Source organism: Tripterygium wilfordii, chromosome 16, assembly GCF_013401445.1.
Source record: "Tripterygium wilfordii isolate XIE 37 chromosome 16, ASM1340144v1, whole genome shotgun sequence".
NCBI classification, from domain to species: Eukaryota; Viridiplantae; Streptophyta; class Magnoliopsida; order Celastrales; family Celastraceae; genus Tripterygium; species Tripterygium wilfordii.
Window position 1 is genome coordinate 1,938,713 of NC_052247.1, and position 19,348 is coordinate 1,958,060.

Genomic DNA, 19,348 nt, shown 5'->3' on the forward strand with positions numbered 1-19,348 from the left:
TCGTTGCATTGTATTCAAGTTGTAATGTGTGTTGGTTTTTTGTTTAGTCTTTGTTATCCGGCGTAGACTGGTGGAGTACGACATCATTCGACGATCGTCTAATGTAATATAATGCCGTCTGGGAGTGTCCGACGATGACGTCTTTGTATTTGTATTTTTCCCTTTTTTTAGTTCTCTTGGTTGTGCTCCATATTTATGGTGACGCGAACATAATACTAAAAACATAACATGTTTTTAGAGGTGTATGTACCTCTTAGCGGGCTAGATCAGGATTTTCGGCCCTTACAGACAAGACCGTGGCATATGATGAATTGTTTTACTGTTTTAGACCCAGTCCAACCCAACACCTCTTAGCGGGTTAGGTTGTGATTTTCAACTCGCACGGGTCTGTCCATGACATATGACAGGCCGTTTCGGGCCCGACTCGACAAGCCCGCATGGATGTCTATATGGTATAAATTTTTTGAAAGTTTTAAAAGTAGTAAAGAGGGAAGCACATATCACTAAAGTTGTTGTGGCGTAGTGATTATAAAAACTTAAGATCAATCCAGCCCATTTACATATAGAGATATTAAATTAAGTTCAGGAGGTAAAGATTCATTCACGAAAGTTCAAGGATCATTTCAACATTTATCCCCGTCGATTTTTTTGTGTAAAAAATAAATGGCTACATGAACCAATGGCTCACGAGTACTTTAAATTTTATCACGGGTTTGGGCTAAGCCGACATTGTATGGGCTAACATTTTTTATACTAAGGGCCGACACAACACATTGTTTTAAGGCACGGGAACGATTCGGTCCCAGCCCAACTGAGTATGGTTAGGTAAAAATTTTAGTAATTTTTAGTTTTTAATCACTTTTTCTTTTTTACTTTCTTAATATTTATTGGTTCAAACAACTTTGAAAAAGCTATCCCTTTACTTTCTTATTAATTAGATTTATTTTCTATTTTAATTCTTTATATTTTTACCATATCAAATACATAATGGCAGAGATAGAGACTTGTGATTGATGTAGTCATGTAATGGTGAATGTCAAATTTCAAACATAAGTTCCCCTATCCCTGTTTTCGTTGGTTCTATCGTCACCAAAAAAAACTTTATAAAGAACTTGAAGTAAGAAGTACTTGTGACTCTAAACAAAAAAAATAAAAAATGATTTATATTCCTAATATTTTCGTCGATAATTAATCATAGCAGTATCATATTATCTAATTATATTAAATTTCGTTATTTGCGTTGTCTAATTACATCGATTTTCATTATTACATTATCTAATTACATTGATTTTCATTATTATATACATTGTCTAACTACGTATTATGACTGATCGGTTAGGATTGAAATTGTTGAGGATAGACAGTGCTACCGACAAAAAAAAAATACCTGTGACTGTGACAGCTATCACCACAGTAAAGAACTTGAATGAAGGGCGGAGATCAACTGCTGCCAATCTAATGGTTCCTGCTTTTTCTGTGATACCAAATTCTTGTCCTTGGTTAAAAACCCACTTTCCTCTCCGTCTTCCACAGCATTTCACCACTTTCTGGTTCCTCTAATAACACAACCGTCTAAACCCCAAAAGGCACAGTAGTCATGGATACTGGTCTGAAGTTGAGCATGAAGCTTCTGATAGACCCCAAAGGCCGCCGGGTCCTGTTTGCCGAAGCAGGTAAAGATGTTGTTGATTTTCTTTTCAGCATTCTATCGTTGCCTCTTGGTGCTGTCGCAACCCTTCAAAATCCGAAAGCTTTGGTGTATGGAGTCGGGAATCTGTACCAGAGTATTGAAGATTTGAGGGATCTGCATATGATTCCCAACAAAAACATCGATTCTCTTGTGGACCGAGTAAGAGTCACATACGCTAATACCTCTAATTCGCCTCCGATTTTACTGAGTACTGGTAAATCACCACCAACAAAGAAATCCTACTATAAGTGTGCTGCTAACAACGGTAACAGGAATTGTGGTACGTATGTGACTCTTGACCCTAAATCCCGTTGTCCGTGTTGCTCGAAGACGATGTCCTCTCCCCTGACCCTTGTTGGGTCGACGTCGTCGTCCTCCTCTTCCTCTGTTGAGGGTGGTTTTGTTAAGGGTGGTGTGACTTACATGATAACGGATGATCTGTTGCTGAAGCCTATGTCTACTCTTTCTACCGTTACTTTGATTAGCAGCTTGAATCTCAAAGACGTAGGTGCTCTTAAGGAGAAGACGGTCAGGCTCACCATGGATAATGTAATTAAAAAAATTGGCAAGTTTACTGTAATTTATTATTATAGCAGCTCCATTGCACCATTTTTGTGAAAAACTTTTGATTGGGTATTTCCCCCCCTGATTGACAGGTTGGGAAGTTGCTGAGGGCCTCGTTGCAGACTAAGAATGTGCTAACGACTGCTTTCTTTGAAGAAAAGATGGTGGTTAAAGAGGAGAAATCATTTGGGTAAGTTGAGTGATGCCATTATAATTTGCGAACTTTGAATAGGAAATGCAAGGTTGGGAATTTTGTCAATCTTTCTTGGCTGCAGTGATATGTATGTTTTTGTTGGGAACTGCTGCTTTGGAATATCTCACTAATGTTTAGTTGTTTTTTGGGTGGTCAAGTTGGGGGGTTTGAACTTTGAATCCATGCTCATATGTATTATTTTTGGATGAATTTGAATAGAACATCTAGCTATTCTGAGTCTGTGGCTGCATCCTTAAACAAGGTAAAATTTTTAAATTAAAGATGGTTTGCTGAATTTGATGTCTTAGAGAGTTAAGTGAGAGGGTTAAGGAGGAAGGAGCAACTATATTAGCTCAATAATTATCGGTTTATTTCAACTTAAAATTATATTTTTGGTCCAACATGTCACAAGAGATGGTAAATATAAGGTAGCTAAGTTGTCTATCGAAAGTGATTTGATGGAAAAAAATTGATTACATCAACGTAATTAGTGATATGCCATTTATGATAAATAAATAACTTGAGGAGGAAGCAACTGTGACAGCGATCACCCCAATAAAGAACTTGTACATGAAGTTAAAATGAAGGGATGAGATAAACTGCTGTCAATCTAATGATCCTTGCATTTTGTTATGTCAACATCACTTTTCACATTAGTCAATCACACACAAAAAAAAAAAAAGCCATTGATCCGTATTAGAAACCCACTTTCCTCTTCGTATTTCACAAAATTTCAACACAAATTTCACACTCAGAGAGCCATGGCAGCTCCGAACATGACCATGAAGCTTCTGATCGACACCAGAGGCCGCAGAGTCCTCTATGCGGAAGCAGGTAAAGACGTTGTTGACTTTGTATTTAGTATTCTGTCACTGCCTCTTGGTTATGTCACAAGGCTTCTGACTTCGAATGAAATGGTGGGTAGCATTGGAAATGTGTACCCTAGTATTGAGGATTTCAGCGATGCGTATATGCTGAAATGCTTCTGAATCCAGTACTCACAAACCCTATGGCTGCAGTCCTCCCCTTCCCTTTGCTTTTGAAGTTGCATTAAAACAGGAGTAAAATCAGTGATGTTAATTAGCAATTATACCATGTCACGTTATTGGTTCACCTGAAATTGAAAACATAGTTCCTATTGAAGCCCCATTGCAGTATAATTCTGTGAAAACATTTAAGAATGATTACTGTTAGTAGTTGGTATGGATTTATATGACCAATGATGATGTTGATGCCAATTCCTACTGTGTATTACAAATTAGACTCTTGAGTATAACTTGTTGTAAATTTGATGCTCTTATTGGCAGGGTAAGAAGTTGCTGAAGGCTTCTTTACAGTCTAAGACACTGCTCACGGATGTTTTCTTTGAAGAAATGATGTTTGCTGAGGAAAAGATATCAATGGATTCAGTTGACTGATTTTGTTGCTCCTTTCCATAGCCACGGGTGGAGATTTTGTTAATAGGCCGGTGCTAGACTGCTAGGAATATCTCCACTTTCTTGGCTGTAGTCTGTTTGTCTTTGTTGGATGTTGTTTTGGATTTTAGTCAGGGCAATATCTCAGTCATCTTTAGTTCTCGTTTTATGGGTGGCTTGAATCCTTGTTCTTGAAGCGAATATTCAGTGTGTAGTTTTGTATGTTCGCGGCCTTTTACTGTTAATGTTACAGTTGCTGTAAATATAAGGGAGATAGACTTTTCATCTTTGGTTGATTTGGCTTACATGCCAATTCATCACCTCACAGAACATGTACGGGACCTCCACATAGAAGGTTCATCATGGATTATTGGATTCTACAGAACGAGGAAGGGTTCGCGTCTGGTTTCTTTGTCTCAAAGGTGATCGATTATTTCCAGAAACAAGTGCAGAACAAGTACGAGACTCAACGAGAGTATTGATAATCTCCAGTCTTTCCATGCGAGCTTGGTGAATGTCAATCAAAACACTCTCTTCGATTTCCTGGTTGTTGCAGGCTGCTTGGGGATCATGAATTTGCTGGACTTAACCATGGCATGAACGTGAAAGGGAAAGTCATTTTCCTTGCTCTCGACATTGTTACGATCGAAAACACAACACACGCAGAGCGAAACTGAAATCGAAAGGTGAAGTAATTGATTGTAAACATTTGTTTTATTGACAAAAATACCCTTATTTTCTCATATTGCCCATTTAACACCCAAATTGAAGCTTCCTCCTCCGGTCAATCAATGGGTGGGAATGATACACCTATGTCTGGGTTACACTCCCGTGGTGGCGGCATCTCTGACGGCCAGATCGAACACTTTTCTTCATAGTCGATCGCGACTTCAAGGTTAAATTCCAATGAAATCTATAGCTGATGACGACGAATGATGTCTAGGGGTTGGTCGTAATGCTCCGACACTTCTATTTGGTGGGTCAACGACTTTGATCGGTGGTCCACCATGCCCACGAATTTGCATCATATAATTATATGTTTCTTACAAATACGTATGATGAAACATATAACATTTTGGGAAAAGATAACATTTATGCAGATCAAAAGCTTTCTTGTGTGGGAAGTACCTGTGAGTATGTGGCTGAAAGTTATTACCCCAATAAAGAACTGGGATAAGTATTGACATAACACCTGAACTTTCATGAATTGATCAATTTAGTCTCTAAACTGCATTTAGGATCAATTTAGCCCTTGAACTTTCAAAATTGTATTCCGTTATAATTTCTGTCTATTTAGCTTCTATGGCAACAAGTCTGAAACTCACGTGTCATATACGTAACAAGAAACACTTGCCACACAACAAAAATTGACGGAAAATGAGTTGTTAAATTGACCCTAATGAAGTTTAGGAGTTAAAATGATCATTTCATTAAAATATAGACAACTTCTCCCTAAAGAACTTGTAAAGGAAGTTAAAATGAAGGGCTAAGATCAACTGCTGCCAATCTAATGATCCAAATGATCCTTGCTTTTTGTTATATCACCTTTCATAAAAAAGCATTAAAAACCCACTTTTCTCTTCGTATTTCCCCACTCTCTGGTTCCTTCAATAATACAAGCATCCGACTGAAATATAGTAGCCATGGCTGATCTGAACTTAAGCATGAAGCTTCTGATAGACCGCAAAGGCCGCAGGGTCCTGTTTGCCGAAGCAGGTAAAGATGCTGTTGATTTTCTATTCAGCATTCTTTCATTGCCTCTTGGTAGTGTCGCAAGTTGTCAAAATCCGGTGTGGAGCATTGGGAATCTGTACCAGAGCATTGAAGATTTGAGGGATCTGCGTATGATTCCCAACAAAAACATCGACTCTCTTGTGCAGCTAGTAAGAGTGGAAGAACCTACTACTACTAATTCGCCTCCATTTTTACTGCGTACTGCTGTTCAATCATCACCAATCGAGAAACCTTACTATAAGTGTGATGACTCCCGTTACGGTATTTGTCGTACGTATGTGACTCTTGACCCCAAATTCCCTTGTCCGTATTGCTCGGCGACGATGTCCTGTCCCCTGACCCTTGTTGGGTGGTCGTCGCCGTCGTCTTCTTCTTCTTCTTCTTCTGTTGAGGGTGGTTTTGTGCAGGCGGGTGTGACCTACATGATAACGGATGATCTGTTGGTGAAGCCTATGTCTACTCTTTCTACCGTTACTTTGATTAGCAGGTTGAATCTCAAAGAAGTGGGTGTTATTGAAGAGAAGACGGTCAATCTCACCATTGATAATGTAATTAAACATGTACAATTTGCAGCTCCATTGCACCATATTTGTCAAAAGTTTTTGACTGGGTTCTTTTTCCCTGTGATTGACAGGTTAGGAACTTGCTGAGGGCCTCATTGGAGACTAAGAATGCGCTAACAACTATTTTCTTTGAAGAATAGGTGGTGGTGAAAGAGGAGAATCCAGTAGGGTTTAGTGAAGCCAATTAGAATCGGTAAAACTTTGAATAGGAAATGCAAGGTTGGAAATTTTGTTAAATCTTTCTTGGCTGCAGTGATTTGTATGTGTTTGTTGGAAGATCTCAGTAATGTTTAGTTGTTTTTTGAATGCAAGCTCACATGTATTATTATTTTGGTATGAATTTGAATAGAACATCTAGTTACTGTCAGTTTCTGTCTCTGCATCCTTAAACAAGGTGAAATTTTTTAGTTAAGAAACATCTAACAAAACAGAGCATCCACCAATTACCCTGCAAATTTAATGAACACTCAATTCACAGAATGAAAATGCAACATATAGTGCCATCTGAGGTTTGATTTGTGTAGGAGTGTATTTTTGTGTAAAAAATTTGAAAAAGAAGGTTTTTTTTTTTTGTAAAACTCACTTAAGCGTGAGAATTAGAGAATTATTAAACCGGTTTTGACCGGTATTTAACCGGTACAGCACAACTTAATATTTTAAGTTGATTTGTATGGTGACCAGATTAACCAGTTGAATCTGTACATACTGACTAATATTTAAAACATTGCTTTTATCATCAAAGATGTTACATATTTTTAATTATAAAAATTAAAATTATTTATAGAGTCATAATTGAAATTCTTTACTCTGTTGAAATTATGAATTCAAGCACTGAGTTTAGTAATAGTAGGATTAGTAGCTCAAGTATTTAGTCATAATCATCACTTTTTCCTTTTTATAATATCACATAAAATATATTTGGGATTAAAATCGAATTTTGAACACATATATACCTAATTCAATTGATTATCAATCGAAGCATTTCTCGTGGGTGAATTGTATTATTTAGGTATTTACAGCTATCACCACAGTAAAAGAACTTCTGCAGGAAGTTAAAATGAAGGGGTCAGATCAAACTGCTGCCAATCTAACGATCCTTGCCTTTTGTTATATCAACATCACTCTTGATCATTATTAAAAACCCACTTTCTTCTTTGTATTTCACCACTTTCTGAATTCTGGTTCCTTGAAAAACATAAATCCTAAACCTCAACAACGCAGTAGCCATGGATGATGATCTGAACTTGAGCATGAAACTTCTGATAGACCCCAAAGGCCGCAGGGTCCTATTTGCCGAAGCAGGTAAAGATGTTGTTGATTTTCTATTCAGCATTCTGTCGTTGCCTCTTGGTGCTATCGGAACCCTTCAAAATCCGAAAGCATTGGGGCATAGCATTGGGAATCTGTACCAGAGCATTGAAGATTTGAGGGATCTGCATATGATTCCCAACAAAAACATCGATTCTCTTGTGGAAAGAGTAAGATTCACATACCCTACTAGTACTAATTCGCCTCCGGTTTTACTGTTTACTGATAAATCACCACCAACCAAGAAATCCTACTATAAGTGCGCTGCGAACTCCGGTTACAGGAGCTGTGGTACATATGTGACTCTTGACCCTAAATACCGTTGTCCGTGTTGCTCGATGACGATGTCCTCTCCCCTGACCCTTGTTGGTTCTTCTTCTTCTTGTTCTATTGAGGGTGGTTTTGTGAAGGGGGGTGTGACTTACGTGATAACGGATGATCTGTTGGTGAAGCCTATGTCTACTGTTTCTAGCATTACTTTGATTAGCAGCTTGAATCTCAAAGATGTCGGCTCTCTTGAAGAGAAGACGGTCAGTCTCACCAGTGACAAGGTAATTAAAGAATTTGCAATTGTTATTGCAGCTCAACTGCACCATATTTGTCAAAAACCTTTGATTGGGGTTGTTTTTCTGTGATTGACAGGTTGGGAAGTTGCTGAGGGCCTCATTGCAGACTAAGAATGCGCTATCAACTGTTTTCTTTGAAGAAAAGATTGTGGTTAAAGAGGAGAATCATTAGAGTAAGTTGAGTGATGCCATTACAATTTGTAAACTTTGAATAGGAAATGCAAGGTTGGGACTTTTGTTAATCTTTCTTGGCTGCAGTGATGCCATTATAATTGGTAAAACTTTGAATAGGAAATGCAAGGTTGGGAATTTTGTTAATCTTTCTTGGCTGCATTGATCTGTATGTTTTTGTTGGAAACTGCTGCTTTGGAATATCTAGCAATGTTCAGTTGTTTTTGGGTGGTTAACTTAGAGGGATTTGAATCCTTGCTCATATGCATTATTTTGGGATGAATTTGAATAGAACATCTAGCTACTCTTGAGTTTCTGTCTGCATCCTTAAACAAGGTGAAAATTTTTAATTAAATGATCTATATTCCTGTATAATGTGTGGTGAGATTGTTTTTAAGCATTGAACAATGTGATCCTGCTGGCTTTGGTGTCTCAGAAATTTCAAGCTTGAGTTATAAGATGCCATGGCTACTGCTTGTCAAATGCTTGTTGATTGAAGGAAATCTGCAATCACTCCACTTAAACTTCCATTTCCTCTCAAATCTTCCAACTTCTCTTTCATGGTTTGCATTGATATCCATATTTACAATCGTTGAATAGTCAATTTAATTTGTTGTGAGCCATTTATAGTCGGTTTTGATATTCAGAGACGGGTGCAAATATGACGTAAGCCACATTATTGCAGATGGCAAGTTAATCGTGGGAAGGTTGCTTTGGGGGTCATATATGTGTTAGGACACGTGGACCATCGTGATTGGTTAAAGAGGGAGTCTGCCCGAGTTACCAAAAGTCAAAAAAATCTATCCGGATTATCAAAATAGCACAAAATTTAATTTTAGGTTATTGACTTGAATCGTTTTTAACATTCGGAGACTAAAATAGAACAAGATTAATTTTGGTAACCACATTTTATTGACCAATGTCCTTGCAAACAACTTAAATTAAACTAAATAATTGAATCGCAATTCAAGAATCACGAATAACTTCAACGACACTGACGTGGACGTCCTTGCAAATAAGTTTCGGGATTGTTTGAAGCGTCAAAAGGTCAAGAAACGAAGTCCAGTTTAGTGGTTTATCGATAAATCTAAAAGTCACCGTAACTTTTGATCCGTTTGGAGTTATGAGACCCATAATATCTTTTTAAGGACTGAATTGGAACATAGTTGAAGATTTCTAATTAGGACCAGAAAACAAGGTTTAACCTCTCTGCGGAGATGTTTTAGTTTCTTTTGGATTTCCTTATTTATTTTCAAGTACTATACGATTTTCTGGGCTTATTAGGGTTTCTTCATATATATATATATATATATATATATGTCATTAGGAGGGTTTTGTGGAACATATATTACTTTTGTCTTCAATAAAAATTTCGATTTTATTCAACTCTTTGAGTTTCAAATTTTCAGTTGCGTCAGACATTCATCCATTCAAGAATCACAAGTAACTCAGATGACACTCCTGTGTAGTTTCAATCTAAATATATATAATGGAGGATCCAAAATGCTTCTCCTTAGTGCCACGTGGATGCCTCTAAAAAAAATCTACACAAAAAATAAAAAGTAACCGACAAAAGAAAAGGTTAAATATATTGAATAACTTTAAGACCCACAAGCACATACAGTTAATAATATACAAATAATTTTAAAATCATATTTAATAATACAACAAATAATCATATCAATTATCACCTATTAATTGCATAGAAAAACAAAAAGATAAAAGCTTAAATGAAACATATTCACAATATAGGTATAAAATAACACACAAAAACATACAAGATCACAATAAAGTTATAAGAGATACTACAAAAAACTTCATGGGAAAAATGAACAATTTCAACAAAATTCCTAACGATATGACCCTACAAATCATGGAATTAGTTGTCAAACAACAACCAAATTATACAATTCAATAAACTCTGATGATGAAAAAGATCCAGTTTAGGATGCATTCTTACGAGATTTCATAAAGGATGATCCCGATGATCCCGCATAAGATAATTCCTTAGTGGATGATCGTACAAATGAGGAATTTAATCAAATGTGAGATACAGAATACAACAAATTATATATTATATATGCTTATTGATATAGTATGAAAAATTGTGGCTTGCTGATATAAGAAACAATAATAAATGAGATGTAAAAATTAGGAGACAAATGAGGTGCGCTATATTTTCTATAGAATTTAGAATTTATGAGATGTTTTTTAGTTATTTTACGATTTTGTTCAAAAAACCAACGCAAACAATAATTGTTAAACTTTAAGCATATTTTTTCCTTATGCATCAAATTTTTCGCTCCCTCTTAGAAAATTATTTCTTAACATATTGAGAAAAAAGTATTGTAGTTATTTGTTCATCTCACAATTATCTTCATTTTCTATAATTCAAGCCCTGTTATTCTTCATGGTAACAAAATATCGAAAAATTATCAAAAATCTTTATTTTTTAAATTAATTATGTATCGCACAAAGCACGATCATGCAACTAATTTTATAGAGGTTTCGAGTTCGACCACTCCCATCCCTTTCCCTTCCCGTATATTCAAAAAAAAAAAAAAAATTGAATCTCAATCCACAAATAACGGGACTTTTAACACTTTCCGTTCATTAAGAGAACCACACTTTTTTATGTTCATCTCAACCGTTGATTTCTCCTCATTAAAGAGTAAAGACCTCCTTACTAATTAGTCATTTCCTCTTCCCCTTCACATCATCTCCACTCTTTTGGTTCCTTGAATCAAGCCCTAATTTCACACACATAGTGGCCATGGCAGCTCCGGACATGACAATGAAGCTTCTGATCGACACCAGAGGCCGCAGAGTCCTCTATGCCGAAGCAGGTAAAGACGTTGTCGACTTTCTATTTAGTATTCTGTCACTGCCTCTTGGTTCTGCCACAAGGCTTCTTACTTCGAATGAAATGGTGGGTAGCGTTGGAAATCTGTACCTTAGTATTAAGGATTTGAACGATGCGTATATGCTGCCCAAAAAAAAAGAAATGCTTCTGAATCCAGTACTCACAAACCCTATTGCTGCAAATGCCCCTCTTTTGATGCCAACTAATCATCAACCATCAACCAAGAAGCCCTTGTATAGGTGTTGTAAAGGCAACGGTCAAACGTTCAGTCATAGTGCCAGTTCCTTCTCATTTGGTCCCAGCAGTCAAATGTCGAGTCCCAGCGGTCGGTGTGATCCATATGTGACATATAACTTTAACGAACGTTGTCCAAATTGCAATAACTTGATGAACTCCAACGTGAAGATTGTTGGTCAAGTGGAGGAGGGGTCGTCTTCTTTCGAGGGTGGTTTGGTGCAGGGATTGGTGACTTATATGATAATGGATGATCTGGTAGTGAAGCCTTTGTCTACCATTTCAAGTATTGATTTGTTTCACATATTCAATGTCAAGGAAATGGGTTCTCTTGAAGAGAAGAAGGTTAATCTAACCATGGGTGAGGTAAACAAGTAGTTTTTTCCTCTTTACTTTGTAGTTTGTGGTTTTGTATGTTCACTTCATGATCTGCTCTTCCATAATTAGTAGTCGAAAATGATAAACATCCCAGGAAATGATATCCCAGTTATCCCAAATGAAAAAGAAAATGTTTAGTTGGACATGCATAATCCAAGTAAATTCGTGGGTTTCACATGTTATACATGATACATATGAAATTATGTGTTTACAACTCACCAGTTAGAATAATTTGGGTATCAGCTGTTGGGATCCCTATCTTAACTGATTAGCAGCAGCAGTCCTCCCCTTCCCTTTGCTTTTGAAGTTGCATTAAGACATGAGTAAAATCAGTGAAGTTAATTAGCAATTATACCATGTCACATTATTGGTTCACCTGAAATTGAAAACATAGTTCCTATTGAAGTCCCATTACAGTATAATTTTGTGAAAACATTTGAGAATGAGTACTGTTAGTAGTTGGTATGGATTTATATGACCAATGATGATGTTGATGCTAATTCCTACTGTGTATTACAAATTAGACTCTTGAGTATAACTTGTTGTCAATTTGATGCTCTTATTGACAGGGTAAGAAGTTGCTGAAGGCTTCTTTACAGTCTAAGACTGTGCTCACGGATATTTTCTTTGAAGAAAAGATGTTTGCAGAGGAAAAGATATCAATGGATTCAGTTGACTGATTTTGTTGCTCCTTTACATAGCCACAGTTGGAGATTTTGTTAATAGGCCGGTGCTAGACTGCTAGGAATATCTCCACTTTCTTGGCTGTAGTCTGTTTGTCTTTGTTGGATGCTGTTTTGGATTTTAGTCAGGGCAATATCTCGGTCATCTTTAGTTCTCGTTTTATGAGTGGCTTTGAATCCTTCTTCTTGAAGAGAATATTCAGTTTGTAGTTTTGTATGCTCACGGTCTTTTACTGTTAATGTGACAGTTGCTGTAAATATAAGGGAGATAGACTTTTCACGCTGGGAGGTCATCAAAATAGGGAAATTTTCATCTTTGGTTGAATTCTCCGGTCTTTTGATGCGAGCTTGGTGAATGTCAATCTAAACACTCTCTTCGATTTCATGGTTGTTGCAGGCTGCTTGGGGATCATGAATTCGCTGGACTTAACCATGGCATGAACATGAAAGATTGAAAGGGAAAGTCCAAAAACCGGATTTGCATATTTGTTTTTTGTTTATTCAATTAGCCATTTGAATTCTCTTAGTTTGTTTTAAGGTATTCTACAGTTGGTCACTGAGAAATATAGGTATTGTCAAGAAATGATCCAAGGTTTTCCTCTGGTTGCTTTGTCTGAATAACGTCCGGTGGTTCTCTCCCCTTCTTTGATAGAGGCATACTCAACTCTTTCAGCTTCGCTGTTGGCTAAACACTTGGGGTATCGTGCTATCCATCTTGAAGGTGATGCTTCTAATATTATCAAGGCCATCGAAGAATCCCCTAGAAGTGAGAATCTTTTGGATTGGGGTGCTGTGGTTGCGGAAATCAGATTGGTTTTACAGAGCTTCTCTACCTGGATTGCGTTGTATGTGCGAAGAGATTTTAATGGGGCTGCTCACTCTCTTGCGAAGAGAGGTGTTAGGCCCCTGAGCTGTGATCTTTTATCTCTTTCCCTGGCCTTTTCTGTTTGGTTTCTTGGTTGATCGGTCTTGCTTAGTCTTCCCAGCGGGAACTGGGAAGAGAAAGTTCGGTTGTTTTTCCTCTGTGTTGACTTTGTCGTCAGGTCTAGAACCTTAAAAAAAAAAAAAAGATGTCACATATTTTAATGATAATTTTAGTGGGGTGCAAAAGTCAATTTATATCATCGGAAGATCTTTGACGGATACCCTGTTAATGTCTCTAAAGTCTCTGATCATCGGTAGGTCCAAGATCTCTTTTCATCATCTTTGGTTGATTTTGTATATTGTTGATGACCCCTAAAATATTATTTGATAGATTCTATCCTCTATAGTCCTTTCCAATAATTGAATTTCAAATTCTCAATCCACAAATCACGGGACTCTTTTAACACTTTCCGTTAGGGTAAAATCTAATATTTGGTCCTTTAACTATATTTTTAGTTTTACTTTCGTCCTAAAATTTTTTTTTCTCTTAACTTCGTCTTTAGGTATCTATTTCGTCCTTCAAGTGAGAGAATAGTCGAAAAAATCTAATGTGACATCTATTTGGCATATCAGAGTAATCTTAATTGATAAATTTTAACAAATGTGAATAATATTATCCGTAAACTATTAATGTCTAACACTTTCAGTGCTTAAATTATACAATAAAATACGTTGGGGGTTTTGAAAAGTTAGGTATTTTGAAGATTTTATTAGATGACAGATGTAAAATTTAAATCAAGTGGGATGACATGTGTAAAAATTACTCCAATTAAGATTTCACGTGTGATTTTTTTGATGTCGGAATTATTTGAGGGATGAATAGGGTACTTTTAAATAGTTGAGGGACATTTCAAGAGAGAAAAAAATTTAAAGAAAAAAAATAAAATCAAGGATGAGTTGAGTGACCAAATGTAAATTTTTGCCGTTTATTAAGAGAACCGACACTTTTCTATGTTCGTCTCAACGGTTGATTTCTCCTCATTGAAGACCTCCTCACTCAGTCATTTCGTCTTCGCCTTCACACCATCTCCACTCTTTTGGTTCCTTGAATCAAGCCCTAATTTCACACACATAGTGGCCATGGCAGCTCCGGACATGACAATGAAGCTTCTGATCGACACCAGAGGCCGCAGAGTCCTCTATGCCGAAGCAGGTAAAGACGTTGTTGACTTTCTATTTAGTATTCTGTCACTGCCTCTTGGTTCTGTCACAAGGCTTCTAACTTTGAATGAAGTGGTGGGTAGCGTTGGAAATCTGTACCATAGTATTAAGGATTTGAACGATGCGTATATGCTGCCCAAAAAAAGTAAAGAAATGCTTCTGAATCCAGTACTCGCAAACCCCAGTGCTGCAAATGTTCCTCTTTTGTTGCCAAATAATCATCAACCATCAACCCAGAAACCCTTGTATAGGTGTAGTGGCAACGGTCAACATTTGGCTTTCGGTCCTCCCGGTCCCAGTGGTCATTGTGTTCCATATGTGAGTTATCAACTTAACCAAAGTTGTCCAAATTGCAATAACTTGATGAACAGCAAAGCGACCATTGTTGGTCAAGTGGAGGAGGGGCCCTCTTCTTTCAAGGGTGGTTTTGTGCAGGGATTGGTGACTTATATGATAATGGATGATCTGGTGGTGAAGCCTTTGTCTACCATTTCAAGTATTGCTTTGTTTCACAAGTTCAATGTCAAGGAAATGGGTTCTCTTGAAGAGAAGACAGTCAATCTAACCATGGATGAGGTAAAACAAGTAGTTTTTTTTCCCATTTACTTTGTACATTCACTTCATGATCTGCTCTTCCCTTGTTAGTAGCATCAGTCCTTCCCTTCCCTTTGCTTTTGAAGTTGCATTAACCTGAAAACATAGTTGCTATTGATGCCCCACTGCAGTATAATTTTGTGAAAACATTTGAGTTGACCAATGACGATGTTTATGATGTTAATTCCTATTGTGTATTACAAGTTAGACTCTGGGGTATAACCTGTCGTTAGTTTGATACTTTGATTCTCTTATTGACAGGGTAAGAAGTTGTTGAAGGCTTCTTTGCAGTCTAAGACTGTCCTAACAGATGTTTTCTTTGAAGAAAAGATGGTGGTAGAGGAAAAGATATCAATAGACTCAGTTGAGTGATGTTATTATATTTTGTTGCTACATTACATAGCCATGGCTGGGGATTTTGTTAATAGGAAGGTACTTGGAATATCTCTACCGACTACAGTCTTGGATGTAGTCTTATCGTCTTTGTTGGATGATATTTTCGATCTTGGTGAGGTAATATCTCAGTAATCTTTAGTTCTTGTTTTATGAGTATATTCGAATCATTTTGGGTATTTTGTTAAAAGGCAGGTACTATGAATAGCTCCACTGCCTTGAGTTTAGTCTGTTTGCCATTGTTGGATGCTGTTTTGGATTTTACTGAGGTGATATCTCAGTAGTCTCTTGTTCCATGCTATCATTTTGGGATGAATTTTGAAGAGAATATGCACTGCAGTATATATATTTTTGTATGTGAGCATCCTTTTATAGTTACTGTGTTACTGTTGCTGCAATAGGGAATGTTCATCTTTGGTTGATTTGGCTTACATGCCAGTTTTAGCACCTCACAGAACATGTACAGGACCTCCACATCCGAATTCTCAAGAAGGTTTATCACGGGTTCTACTGATCGATAACAAACGAAGGCCTTTGGCCATGGCTTCCGTCTACCTTAGAGATTGTTTTTGCCTTTTGCTTATCAATTGTTTTAGATTGCAAGTATTCCTGGAGAGTCTCAAAGGTTCTCAACCAAAACAAATTCTTATCCTCCCATTCTTCCTAGACGTTTGGTTTCTCGACTTTGAAGTCATCCAGAAAAAGACATATTCCATTTGTTATTGAAGGTCGAGGCAATTTTGATTCCTGAATCATTGATGTCCGGTGGTCAATTGGATGAGTTTCACGTTATAAAAAGAAGTATGCTTGATAGTAAGGCACATTAGTAAGTGTAGATGGCATTGTATAATTGCTTTGTTAATGGCAATTGTGTTTGGAAACTCCTTTTTATTTCCATTTGTTATTGAAGGTCGAGGCAATTTTGATTCCTGAATCATTGATGTCCGGTGGTCAATTGGATGAGTTTCACGTTATAAAAAGAAGTATGCTTGATAGTAAGGCACATTAGTAAGTGTAGATGGCATTGTATAATTGCTTTGTTAATGGCAATTGTGTTTGGAAACTCCTTTTTATTTTTTTAAGTTTCTTGCCTAAAAACTTAAAGAGTAAATAATAAAATTCCAAAAAATTGTTCCGCAACCGGGAGTCGAACCCAATTTCGAACACAAGAGACACCACAAGCTTTGCGCAGCTGTTTGCTACTGCGGATGGTTTTTGTTAAATTAGGCAACAAAAATTATTATAACCAATCTCTAAATTGGATTAACTTTTCAAGACTAATTAAAACTTGAAAAGTAAATAAAAAATCTCAAAAAAATATTCCTAGGGGTTCCTCTGCAAAGTTCGTCCACGGAGGGTGTGTCAAGGACTAAGATTAGGGTGAATATTCTTGTACTACTTTTTGTTAATTCCGAAGGATGGAAGAGCCTAGGTTAGTCGAAAGATGATTATCGGTTAAAAGACGCAAGGTGTGAACTCGATAAGTTGTCTCAAATCTCTATGCAAAAACAATATATGTAACGAATTTTAAGTTGGACCGTTTTTTGAGGCCCAGTGGACTATATTACTTATTCCAATTTATTTGATAATTTATTAAGTTTCTGGGCCGCATATCAAGAGTGAGAGGTGTAGCCCAAATAATAGGATACTTGGGGCCCAGCCCAAGAGCGAGTGGTTGTTTGCTAATATTGAAATAATGTAAGGGGTATTATATCCATCTTCTTCACCTGGAAAAACCCTACTGAACGGCCGCTCGCTCTTTTGTTTCCTCTCCGCCGCACGTCAAAGGTGTTCTACATCTTCTTCATTTCTCATTTTCTCCTTAATTTTGCGCGTGTACAAGTATGTGCTTTATTACGTGTACCTAGAACTGTATATTGGACACTCTCGTTGACTATAGATCTCGTGATTTTGGTATCGGTTGAAATTTGTTCAACCATAATGTTTTCTTTTCCTTGTATTGAATGTGGAGCGGATACCCTTTCTTCACTTTCTTCTTTCTAGGGAAAGTATTGTTGTGTGTAATCAATTTTGGATCATCCAGTTGACGGCGTGGTTTGATTTTTTAGGGTTAAGGAGTGCTTGAGTTGGAGTTTTATTTCTGAAGCAATGTCTCCAGCTAAAGGTGCGTTTCTTCGTTTTCTTTTTGTAATTTCTTTAGGCAGGGATGCATATAGTTCAACCCGGTACATTTGAATGCAATTTGTTGCCCTTTGTGTATCTTATATTGATTATCCAGATGGGTATTCAGAATTTTGTTGATTTCATGCTTCTATGTGCTACTTACTTTGTATTTCTTTTGAATGCATTTCTATGGTAATGGTCGATTTATATTTGATCATACAACAAGAAGGAAAGCTTTAAACTGGGCTGCATTTTCTCCATACACCATCATGCATTTGTTGAAGTAATAGCAATGTGTTATAAGGGATGTGAAATTGATTAAGAGGTGATTTCCGTTAAGGTTATGTTCTATCAATAGTCCTAAGTCCTATCAATAGCCCGGAATAGATAAACAGTGATCTGCATGCTTACGAGTATACTTTGTGAGGACAGATCAAACCTTGATTTTTTTTTACCAAAATGTTTTTGCTTTAAGTTTCTTTTAACTCTTGAGTTGAGTATGTTATTTACAATTTTATACGCCTGAGTGTTTTATGGTGATGTCAACTTTGTATGGTAGAAATGAAATGTTCATTTTCCTCGTGATTTAGCTCCATACTGTTTGAGCATTAGCACATTAATCTTTCTGTCCTGTTCGATAGTTTTGTTTATTTAGTTTAAATATATTGCAATGGCTAAACTTTCTGGTTTTGGGTTTTTGGTATGATTGAGTATATATTGTTGTGAAAGTTTTTCTTTATTTATTTCAGTTGACAGTACAAAAAATGCCGGTCCCAAGGCACAAGCTGTGAAGGCTGCCAAGACTCTGAAATCGGGACCAACATTTAAGAAAAAAGCTAAGAAGATCAGGACCAAGGTCACATTTCACAGGCCAAGGACACTGAAGAAGGATAGGAACCCTAAATATCCACGTATTAGTGCAGCACCCAGGAATAAGTTGGACCAGTATCAAATTCTCAAGTATCCTCTGACTACTGAGTCTGCAATGAAGAAGATTGAGGACAACAACACCTTGGTTTTTATCGTTGATATCCGTGCTGACAAAAAGAAAATAAAAGATGCCGTGAAGAAGATGTATGATATCCAGTCAAAGAAAGTGAATACTTTGATCAGGTAAATGTAACATATGAAACCAAAAATCTCAGGTGTTCTGTACATATATTCTGTATGACGTATTTTTTAATTGAACGGTTACATAGAGCCTACTTGAGCAATAGGATTTGGTAGTTATTTTTGGAGAACAAGCATGATCTTATTTCCTCTGCCCGTGCTACTGCGTGAGCTGCAGCTGAGGTGTTAATCTGCAGGTCTTGTTCATTCAAGGGGCTCTGGGGTTTTTCATATTGCATGCTGTCATAAGAAGTGCATTATTGCCTGCGTTGATTCGAAACTGAGTTGCTGCTTTGTAATGCAGGCCTGATGGAACCAAGAAGGCATATGTTCGTCTGACTCCTGATTATGATGCCTTGGATGTGGCCAACAAGATTGGTATCATCTAAAGATAATTGTTTTCGACGCAAGTAATATCTTCAGCACAATGAATTTTGTTAGGATTATGGATTATGAGATGACTTTATATCTTTCTTTCTTCTCTCTTTTGGGAGAATGTGTACCTTTTCTAGTTAATTTAAGTGGGATGCAAAGGAACATCTACTGCATTGAGATATCGTACTATCTTTTTTGTTGTCATTCACTTGGTAATTCAGCTTCAAATTTTATGTTTAATCTTTGTACATAGGGCTCGGAAGATCAAATAACTGGATTTTCAAAAACAGTGTAAAGTAACACTA

At 36.9% G+C, this 19,348-nt stretch overlaps 6 protein-coding genes across 6 annotated transcripts; all 6 read left to right on the forward strand.

Moving 5' to 3' along the window:
• The first annotated feature begins 1,496 nt into the window (after positions 1 to 1,496).
• On the forward strand, positions 1,497 to 4,151 carry LOC119980965. Its single transcript, XM_038823877.1, has 3 exons — positions 1,497 to 2,239; positions 2,347 to 2,444; positions 3,755 to 4,151. Exons 1-3 carry the CDS (start codon positions 1,598 to 1,600, stop codon positions 3,768 to 3,770), a joined length of 756 nt encoding a protein of 251 aa, XP_038679805.1. The 5' UTR covers positions 1,497 to 1,597; the 3' UTR covers positions 3,771 to 4,151.
• A 1,285-nt stretch (positions 4,152 to 5,436) lies between these two features.
• On the forward strand, positions 5,437 to 6,701 carry LOC119980966. The gene is made up of 2 exons (XM_038823878.1): positions 5,437 to 6,144; positions 6,231 to 6,701. Exons 1-2 carry the CDS (start codon positions 5,506 to 5,508, stop codon positions 6,297 to 6,299), a joined length of 708 nt encoding a protein of 235 aa, XP_038679806.1. The 5' UTR covers positions 5,437 to 5,505; the 3' UTR covers positions 6,300 to 6,701.
• Positions 6,702 to 7,385: 684 nt separating this feature from the next.
• LOC119980967 lies at positions 7,386 to 8,723 on the forward strand. Its single transcript, XM_038823879.1, has 2 exons — positions 7,386 to 8,018; positions 8,110 to 8,723. Exons 1-2 carry the CDS (start codon positions 7,386 to 7,388, stop codon positions 8,203 to 8,205), a joined length of 729 nt encoding a protein of 242 aa, XP_038679807.1. The 3' UTR covers positions 8,206 to 8,723.
• Positions 8,724 to 10,877: 2,154 nt separating this feature from the next.
• On the forward strand, positions 10,878 to 12,691 carry LOC119980963. The gene is made up of 2 exons (XM_038823874.1): positions 10,878 to 11,667; positions 12,249 to 12,691. Exons 1-2 carry the CDS (start codon positions 10,978 to 10,980, stop codon positions 12,357 to 12,359), a joined length of 801 nt encoding a protein of 266 aa, XP_038679802.1. The 5' UTR covers positions 10,878 to 10,977; the 3' UTR covers positions 12,360 to 12,691.
• Positions 12,692 to 14,238: 1,547 nt separating this feature from the next.
• On the forward strand, positions 14,239 to 15,790 carry LOC119980964. Its single transcript, XM_038823876.1, has 2 exons — positions 14,239 to 15,023; positions 15,303 to 15,790. The coding sequence occupies exons 1-2, from the start codon at positions 14,367 to 14,369 to the stop codon at positions 15,411 to 15,413; spliced, it is 768 nt and encodes a 255-aa protein (XP_038679804.1). The 5' UTR covers positions 14,239 to 14,366; the 3' UTR covers positions 15,414 to 15,790.
• Positions 15,791 to 17,142: 1,352 nt separating this feature from the next.
• On the forward strand, positions 17,143 to 19,283 carry LOC119980537 (60S ribosomal protein L23a). Its single transcript, XM_038823271.1, has 4 exons — positions 17,143 to 17,222; positions 17,504 to 17,559; positions 18,308 to 18,671; positions 18,973 to 19,283. Exons 2-4 carry the CDS (start codon positions 17,544 to 17,546, stop codon positions 19,055 to 19,057), a joined length of 465 nt encoding a protein of 154 aa, XP_038679199.1. The 5' UTR covers positions 17,143 to 17,222; positions 17,504 to 17,543; the 3' UTR covers positions 19,058 to 19,283.
• Positions 19,284 to 19,348: the final 65 nt, after the last annotated feature.

What these genes read in the sequence shown, in the direction of transcription:
- LOC119980965 (XM_038823877.1), top strand. Translation starts at nt 1,598, where the DNA reads ATGGATACTGGTCTGAAGTTGAGCATGAAGCTTCTGATAGACCCCAAA. An exon ending in TCAGGCTCACCATGGATAAT is followed by an intron (nt 2,240 to 2,346) that starts GTAATTAAAAAA and finishes CCTGATTGACAG; the next exon opens with GTTGGGAAGTTGCTGAGGGC.
- LOC119980966 (XM_038823878.1), top strand. Translation starts at nt 5,506, where the DNA reads ATGGCTGATCTGAACTTAAGCATGAAGCTTCTGATAGACCGCAAAGGC. An exon ending in TCAATCTCACCATTGATAAT is followed by an intron (nt 6,145 to 6,230) that starts GTAATTAAACAT and finishes TGTGATTGACAG; the next exon opens with GTTAGGAACTTGCTGAGGGC.
- LOC119980967 (XM_038823879.1), top strand. Translation starts at nt 7,386, where the DNA reads ATGGATGATGATCTGAACTTGAGCATGAAACTTCTGATAGACCCCAAA. An exon ending in TCAGTCTCACCAGTGACAAG is followed by an intron (nt 8,019 to 8,109) that starts GTAATTAAAGAA and finishes TGTGATTGACAG; the next exon opens with GTTGGGAAGTTGCTGAGGGC.
- LOC119980963 (XM_038823874.1), top strand. Translation starts at nt 10,978, where the DNA reads ATGGCAGCTCCGGACATGACAATGAAGCTTCTGATCGACACCAGAGGC. An exon ending in TTAATCTAACCATGGGTGAG is followed by an intron (nt 11,668 to 12,248) that starts GTAAACAAGTAG and finishes TCTTATTGACAG; the next exon opens with GGTAAGAAGTTGCTGAAGGC.
- LOC119980964 (XM_038823876.1), top strand. Translation starts at nt 14,367, where the DNA reads ATGGCAGCTCCGGACATGACAATGAAGCTTCTGATCGACACCAGAGGC. An exon ending in TCAATCTAACCATGGATGAG is followed by an intron (nt 15,024 to 15,302) that starts GTAAAACAAGTA and finishes TCTTATTGACAG; the next exon opens with GGTAAGAAGTTGTTGAAGGC.
- LOC119980537 (XM_038823271.1), top strand. An exon ending in AAAGTGAATACTTTGATCAG is followed by an intron (nt 18,672 to 18,972) that starts GTAAATGTAACA and finishes TTTGTAATGCAG; the next exon opens with GCCTGATGGAACCAAGAAGG.